Consider the following 8,633-nt stretch of genomic DNA (forward strand, 5'->3'; position numbering starts at 1 on the left):
TCTCGTGCTAACAATAACATCGCAGGACTGTATCGTCCACTGGCCGGGTTCCATTCCTAAGGATAGCGGAACCCAACTAGTTGGCACATCAACAACAGCTATTCTACCTTACCAAGAAGGAGACTCGATCTACGACACCGAGGCATCTACTAAAGTTATCAGCGACTCCGACAGCATGAAAACTAACGCCAATAACAGAACGACTCATGCGCGAGAAGTGCTCATGGTTCGACGACCGCGGTCACCATTAAATCCCCCGGAAGCACCCGATGTCAGATCATCAGATGAATCAGAATCCAACATATCACCTTTTGCCCAGGGCTACGACAGAGAAACAGATAGTCAGAGACAAGCTAGAGAAAGAAAAAACAAGTTGAAGCAAGGGCGTCAACACCGTGCTAGGCAGCGCAGGGAAGCTTGGATCAGATACGAGTCAGAATTGGCTGAGTACGACAAAAGAAAATCGCAACGAGAAGTCGAGGGGAGACGCACGGCGAATACACCTTACGATAAGATTCGAGAAGCATTAGAAGAACTCGGAACAACTTCACATCCCGGTGAGAAGTATGAACAGCTCCAAGACTTGCTCCGATCGACGATCCCGAGAACACATGAAGAGAGAGCCCGATCAAGACTACCCGCCAGATCAACAACCCACAGGCAAGAAGATCAAAATCAAAGGAAATCCGCTTTCGAAAGACTTGGGCCGAGTGGAAGCCATGACGGAGGAAGTAGGAAGGAACATAATCAAGGCCACCGATTTGAACAACCAAGGAAGACTAGGAGTAGGGTACCTACCCAGACAACCTCGCGAGATTATTCCCATAAAAACGACAGTTGGCCAGAAGAAGGTGCCGAATCCGAATTCAAAGAAACCAAGACACACGACAGATTCCCCTGTTTCGCGAACAGGCTTGCATTGGTACGATTACCTCACAAATTCAAACCGTCTAACCACTCCAAGTATGATGGCAAAACTGAACCAAGGCAATGGCTCAGAATATATTCACAATCAATTGAACTAGCCGGAGGAGACGACGATATCAAAACCCTGTTCTTTCCTATGGCACTGGAAGCCATGCCTCTCCAATGGTTCGACAAACTGAACCCAGGATCTATCAGAAATTGGGAGGATTTGCAAAGAGCTTTTTGTGAGAATTTTGCAGGAATCATCACACATCCAATCACTCATGCGGAACTAAAAGGACTCAAGCAAAAGGGAGGTGAAAGTCTCAGAAACTACTATCGACGATTCGGCGAACTACGAGCTTAAGTGCATGACATAACCGAACGAGAAGTAATTGAAGCTTTCTCTCACGGAATCATGGCTAGGTGGCAATTCCAAGACTTCTGCAAAGAAAATCCGAGAAACAATGAAGAATTCAGACGTACAGTAGAAAAGATAATTACTGCAGAAGAAAAAACACGAGAGAGGTTCCCGGACAGAAGCAACCAGGACAACTCAGACAAGCGAAATCACCGAAATAGCAGACATCCAGAAAGAAAACGTAGACCAGACAATACTATGGCAATGGCCGACAAATCAAAGAAGTTTCCCAAACCCAGAAGATATGATGACATTGAAAACATACGTTGCCCATTACACCCTGGCGGGAGGCACACCATCGGAAATTGCTACACTTTCAACGATCGATACACAAGAAAAGATAGTAAGGAAAACACCAAAGAGGACAATCAGAAAAGAGAAGAAGACAACCACGAGGACAAAGGATTCCAAAAACCCAGGGGAACGGTAGCAGTGATTTTCTCAGGGGCTCCGGATTGCAGAAGCAAACATCAAGAAAAACTAGCACTACGGACCATTATGACGGCAGAACCGGCTACACCAAGATACCTCAATTGGTCACAGTATCCTATCCAATTTACCAGAGAAGACCAATGGACTAGCGTGGGGAACGCAGGCCATTACCCACTGGTTCTAGATCTGACTATTGCTGGTATGACCGTCACCAAAGTACTAATCGATGGAGGAGCTGGACTCAACATCATCTTTTCAGAAACTCTAAGGAAAATGGGACTACAACTCGCCGGGATGATTACGCCAACAAGCACGCCTTTTTACGGAATAGTACCTGGCAAAGCAGCCATGCCACTCGGACAAATTACCTTGCCTGTTACCTTTGGAACTCCTTCAAACTACCGAACAGAGTTTATCAAATTTGAAGTCACCGACTTCGATTCGCCATATCATGCAATCCTCGGACGTCCAGCACTGGCCAAATTCATGGCAATACCACATTATCCGTACCTACTGCTTAAGATGCCAGGACCCAACGGTATACTTTCTCTTCGAAGCGATTTAAAGCGCGCTTTTGACTGTGACGTTCAGGCGATCCAAATTGCAGCTAAAGCGCAAGCCGACAATGGAAGAAAAGAAATAGCCGCAATCGCTGCAGAAACAAACCAAGAAGAATTAGAAATACCAGCTAAAAAACCCAGTATCATCGCACCACCAAAAGAAGCCGACGTCAAGCAAATTGACTTAGGCACAGGCGACACCTCCAAGACAGCAACTATCAGCGCTCACCTCTCGGCAAAATAGGAACTCGCGCTCACCAACTTTCTTCGGGACAACAAAGATATCTTCGCTTGGAAGCCAGCCGACATGCCAGGGGTCCCAAGAGAGTTGGCTGAGCACAGAATTGATGTTAACAAAAGCTCCAAACCTGTAAAACAACGGCTACGATGATTCTCACCCGACAAGAAGGCAGCAATTAAAAAGGAAATAACAAAACTGATGGCAGCCGGATTCATCAGGGAAATCCTACACCCAGATTGGCTAGCAAACCCAGTCCTTGTACAGAAGAAAAACACGGACGAGTGGCGCATGTGCGTCGATTACACAGATCTCAACAAACATTGCCCAAAAGATCCGTTCGGGCTACCACGCATTGACCAGATAGTTGACTCGATAGCAGGATCTACGCTATTATCTTTTCTCGATTGCTATTCAGGATATCACCAGATCGCACTAAAAGAAGAAGACCAGAGCAAGACATCTTTCATCACCCCGTTCGGTGCCTACTGCTACAAGACCATGTCGTTTGGACTAAAGAACGCTGGCGCCACGTACCAAAGAGCTATCCAGACTTGCCTTGGGAATCAAATCGGTGAAAATGTGGAGGCATACGTAGACGATGTGGTGGTGAAAACAAAGAACCCAGACACTCTAATTGAAGATTTAAGGCAAACCTTCGAAAACTTAAAGAAATGGAGATGGAAATTGAACCCAAATAAATGTGTATTTGGGGTTCCCTCAGGACAACTACTCAGATTTTTGGTCAGTCAGCGCGGGATCGAAGCCAGCACCAAGCAAATTCGAGCTATAACAGAAATGGGCCCACCTAGAAGTGTCAAAGATGTGCAGAAACTAACAGGATGCATGGCGGCCCTCAACCGATTCATATCAAGACTCGGCGAAAAGGGGTTACCTTTCTTCAAACTACTAAAGAAGACGGACAAGTTCGAGTGGACAATAGAGGCCGACGAAGCTTTCAGAAAACTTAAAGAATACCTCACTTCGTCGCCTATCCTAACACCTCCAAAGAAAGATGAAGATATGATGCTATATATTGCGGCAACTCCTACCGTAATCAGCACAGCAATAGTCATAGAAAGAGAAGAACAAGGGCGCGTGTATAAAGTGCAACATCCCGTATACTACATTAGTGAAGTACTGTCAGAATCCAAAATCCGGTACCCGCATGTACAAAAACTACTCTACGCTCTACTCATCACCTCACGGAAGCTTCGCCACTATTTTGAAAGCCACAAGATTACCATGGTGACAGATTTTCCACTCGGAGACATCCTACGCAATAAAGATGCCACGGGACGCATATCCAAATGGGCAGTCGAAATCGGAGCTCTTGACATCAATTTCACCCCACGGAAAGCAATAAAATCTCAAGCCCTCGCCGATTTCGTGGCCGAATGGATAGAGATTCAACAGCCTTTATCAGATACAATCCTTGACCACTGGAAGATGTACTTTGATGGTTCACTCAAACTAGGCGGGGCTGGTGCAGGTGTTCTCCTCATTTCTCCAGAAGGAAAACAACTCAAGTACGTCCTTCAGATATTATGGCAAGCTACAAATAACGAAGCAGAATATGAAGCCCTCATCCACAGGCTACGAGTCGCGATTACCCTCGGAATAAAAAGATTACTCGTATACGGCGATCCAGCAGTGGTCATCAACCAAGTCAACAAAGATTGGGACTGCACCAAAGAAAACATGGGTGCTTATTGTGCTGAAATACGGAAACTCGAAAAACACTTCCAAGGATTAGAAATTTTACACGTACTACGCGATTCTAACATTGCAGCAGATGTCCTTGCCAAGCTCAGATCAGACAGAGCAAAGGTTCCACCCGATGTATTCATAGAAGAGCTATCAGTTCCCTCTATCAAACAACCCGGTGAAACAACACAAGAAATCCAGGCTAAAGGCGTTCAGATCCTGATAATCAACACTTCATGGACCCAAGTTTTCATTGACTATATCAAAGAAAACAAATTACCAGCAGATAAGGCAGAAGCCACCCAAGTTGTTCGCAGAAGCAAAAACTACGTTCTAGTAGGAGATAAACTTTACAGAAGAGCAGCATCATCAGGAGTACTCCTAAAATGTGTCTCATTTGAAGAAGGTAAAGAGATCCTAGACGAAATACACTTAGGTTGCTGTGGAAATCATGCCGCCTCAAGGACACTGGTTGGCAAAGCATTTCGCACCGGATTCTACTGGCCAACCGCTTTGAAAGACGCAGAAGAACTTGTCAGAAAATGCAAAGGTTGCCAAATGTTTGCAAGACAAGCCCATGTACTAGCTCACAATCTTATCTGCATCCCACCTGCTTGGCCTTTTTCCTGCTGGGGGCTAGATCAAGTAGGACCCCTGAAAAAAGCAAAAGGCGGCTTCGAGTACATCTTTGTGGCAATCGACAAGTTCACCAAGTGGATTGAATACAAACCACTCGCGAAATACAGCGCAACCAAAGCAGTCGAGTTCATCCAAGACATTATGCACCGCTTCGGCATGCCCAATCGAATCATCACAGATCTAGGCTCCCCCTTCACAGCTACAGAATTCAGGAGCTGGGCACAAGACTGTGGTTTCAGTATAGACTATGCGTCTGTTGCACATCCAGAAGCCAACGAACAAGTAGAAAGGGCTAATGGACTCATACTAGCCAGATTAAAACCAAGGCTATACGAATAACTAGTGGACTATGGGTCCAAATGGATTGAAGAATTACCGAAAGTAGTATGGGGGCTACGAACTCAAATAAGCAGAGCAACAGGCCACTCACCCTTCTTCCTAGTTTACGGGTCAGAGGCCGTACTACCCGCCGACTTGATCTGGACATCCCCAAAAATAGAACAATACGATGAAGGAGAAGCAGAACACACAAGAAGATTAGAACTCGACAGCTCAGAAGAAGTCAGAGTAAACGCTACCCTCCAATCAGCCAGATACCTACAAGGTTTAAGACGGCATTACAACAAGAGTACCCAACCTCGATCACTACAAGTCGGAGACTTGGTACTAAGAAGGATACAGAAGACTGACGGACGACATAAGCTACTCAGTCCGTGGGAAGGTCCTTTCATTGTCACAAAAGTCACCAGACTAGGCACATACAAGTTAATAACCGAAGATGGAAAAGAAGTCAGCAATACATGGCACATCAGCCAGCTAAGAAGATTCTACGCGTAAAAACAACTCAAGAAAAAACAGATATGCAAGCCACAAGGGACCAACGTTCACAATCGACGAAAAGCAATACTCTTCAGCAACATATGTAGTAGTTTATACTCATGATCAATAAAGATGACATTCGTCCACAGCATGTCTTGTCATGACTTTCAACGAGTTGTTTTCACGAAACAAAAAGCAAAATGGCTGAAAACATGCCTGAGCATCCCGGCCGAGAGCAAAATAGCTGAAAAAAACGCTTGAGCCCGCCGATGAGGGTAGCTAAAAGCTAACACCCGAAACAAAAAGCAAAATGGCTGAAAACATGCCTGAGCGTCCCCGGCCGAGAGCAAAATAGCTGAAAAAACACTTGAGCCCGCCGATGAGGGTAGCTAAAAGCTAACACCCGAAACAAAAAGCAAAATGGCTGAAAACATGCCTGAGCATCCCGGCCGAGAGCAAAATAGCTGAAAAAACGCTTGAGCCCGCCGATGAGGGTAGCTAAAAGCTAACACCCGAAACAAAAAGCAAAATGGCTGAAAACATGCCTGAGCATCCCGGCCGAGAGCAAAATAGCTGAAAAAACGCTTGAGCCCGCCGATGAGGGTAGCTAAAAGCTAACACCCGAAACAAAAAGCAAAATGGCTGAAAACATGCCTGAGCGTCCCGGCCGAGAGCAAAATAGCTGAAAAAACGCTTGAGCCCGCCGATGAGGGTAGCTGAAAGCTAACACCCGAAACAAAAAGCAAAACGGCTGAAAACATGCCTGAGCATCCCGGCCGAGAGCAAACTAGCTGAAAAGATGCTTGAGCCGCCGATGAGGGTAGCTAAAAGCTAACACCCGAAACAAGTCGACCGAAATTTAACTTCAAAAGACCCTCCAGCACTTCGTTCCGAAAAGCAAGAGGCTCGGGGGCTACATCCAGATAGGAATAGGAATACTTTTTTCTTCAGAAAAGCATGAGCGCCACTCAAGAAAGCACTCGGATGCCGAAGTTTGTCAAGGCAACATTCTATACCGAGTCGTTTCACATAGCGCAGGCGAAAGGTTGTTAACGCAAAGCACTCGACGGATCACAAGGGAGAAAGAAAAGAAAAGTACTCGACAAATCGAGGGGCCTCGTCAGAATAACGCACAGAGTTGTTTTACGGAGCAGAGACGGGAACAGGACAAGGTACTCAGCAAGTCAAATAACTTCAACCGCACCCAGGCAAAGAATACATCAACAAAAATAAAGAATCTTCATTTAAAAAGGAGTGTAATATTACAAGAGGATGCTCAATCGAGTCAGGCATTGTCATCAGAAAGGGAAATATCAATACTTACACTATCTACAACCCTACTGGCTAGATCTTCGACCTCAGGCTCCATCCTTTCAACGGCGTCAAGATATTCTTGGCTATCAGCTTCTTCTGCTATCTTGGAGAGAGGCGCCTCTGGAGCAAGGACCCGGACCTGGGCCAGCACATTCTTGGTACATACTTGGGCACACCTCTTCGCGAACTCTTGGAAACGAGTCGGAATCCGGGGAATGAACTGCGCCCAAGATTGCCCGTCATCCGCCGAAGTCCAAAGGACATCGGCTACTGAACGAAAAGATTTCCACAAAGCATTCCAATTCTCAGTAGCCGTCGCCAGCTTCCCGGTCAAGTTTTCAATAGTTTTTTGGGCCTGCACAAGATCTCTATCAGCTCCGCGCCTAATCAGCCTAGCAAGGGCGAGTTCTTCCTCAGCATGAGTAATTACCTCCTCAGCTTTATTGTGACTAGAACGGACAAGAGCCTTCATTTCATCAATACTCTCCGAGAGCTTCTGCTTCTCAACTCGGAGAGCTAGACAGGACACCCAAGAACAAGTCAGCGGGAAAACAAGTCAAAATACAAGAAGAAACAGGCAGAACTCGCGGCACCTTTGCATTCATTCTTCGCAGACTCCACTGCAGCATCTCTCTGCTTCTCCGTCTCCACTACCCGGGCGCGAAGGGTCTTCTCCTCTTTCTGGTGCACTTGACGCTCCGTCTCCAACTCAGCCCGGAGGAGGTCAAGATCGGCTTTCAGAGCGTCCACCTCCGAAGACAACTTCCTCTCATTCTCAGATGAGAAGAAGAAGCCAGAATGATCGCGAGAGAAAGACTGAGCAAAAAGAGGCAAAGAGAAACAAGACGTAAGGATAGAAGAGAAACAAGCATGCAAAAAAGAAGTAGCAATAAAACCTACCTAGAGCTTTTCACCAAAAGAAGACGCAAGGGTCGACAAGCTCCCCTAGGCTGCGGTCAGCTCCGATAACCGATGAGTGGCATCGAACTGTTGCACCACGTCACCAGAAATCGAGGGGCCGCCGGAAGCAAGAGAAGGGGAAGGAGAGCCCGGCTGGGGCGAAGAAGGAGTGACCAAGGCAACCTCCAGAGAAGCCAGAGCCAAATCCTCAGAAGGACCCGGCGCGACGACCACAGTCACCTCCGGAACGGCCAAGTTCGCAACTCCGCCAGGTAGCTCTGAAGCCCCCGCAGCGACTTCATCAACAGAATGTTGTGAGTCCCGAGGCTCGGAACTCGTGGGTACGGCAGGAGGCAGAGAAGAAGTCGATGAAGAAATGAGAGAAGACGAAACACTGAAAGATGATAAAAGGAAGCACCATTAAGAACCAGAGGAAGGAAGATAAAAGCCAAAAAGATAAAGCTAGAATCTACTCACCCAATCACTTTCTTCTTCGCGAAGCCAAGAGAAGGCCTCGCAGGGGGAACCACGACGGCAAAGACGTCCCCGCCACCCGGCGACGGGAGCGGGATAGCCGACAACGGGGCCGCGGAAGAAGCCAGGACTGGAGCCGTAGAAGAACTCCGCACCGGAGGAGCGGTAGAACTCGGGACAGAGGCAACCAAAGAACTTGACACCGGAGCTTCAGAAGAAGTCG

The 8,633-nt window shown here is 46.9% G+C and overlaps 1 protein-coding gene across 1 annotated transcript; it reads right to left on the reverse strand.

The window, feature by feature from the left end:
* Positions 1–6,887: 6,887 nt before the first annotated feature.
* Positions 6,888–8,238, reverse strand: LOC136469691 (uncharacterized). The gene is made up of 4 exons (XM_066467783.1): positions 8,206–8,238; positions 7,630–7,852; positions 7,467–7,552; positions 6,888–7,391 (listed from the first exon to the last, which is right to left on the reverse strand). Exons 1-4 carry the CDS (start codon positions 8,236–8,238, stop codon positions 7,008–7,010), a joined length of 726 nt encoding a protein of 241 aa, XP_066323880.1. The 3' UTR covers positions 6,888–7,007.
* Between the last annotated feature and the right edge of the window lie 395 nt (positions 8,239–8,633).

The sequence above is a fragment of the Miscanthus floridulus genome, chromosome 8, assembly GCF_019320115.1.
Source record: "Miscanthus floridulus cultivar M001 chromosome 8, ASM1932011v1, whole genome shotgun sequence".
Lineage (NCBI taxonomy): Eukaryota > Viridiplantae > Streptophyta > Magnoliopsida > Poales > Poaceae > Miscanthus > Miscanthus floridulus.

Excerpts from the sequence above, each read along its gene's own strand:
- LOC136469691 (XM_066467783.1), bottom strand. The coding sequence starts at position 8,238 with ATGAAGTCGCTGCGGGGGCTTCAGAGCTACCTG. Across the intron at positions 7,853-8,205 it reads GGGGGCTTCAGAGCTACCTG|TCTTTCTCTCGCGATCATTC; the intron begins GCGGAGTTGCGA and ends CTTTTTGCTCAG. Across the intron at positions 7,553-7,629 it reads TGCGAAGAATGAATGCAAAG|CTCTCCGAGTTGAGAAGCAG; the intron begins GTGCCGCGAGTT and ends TGTCCTGTCTAG.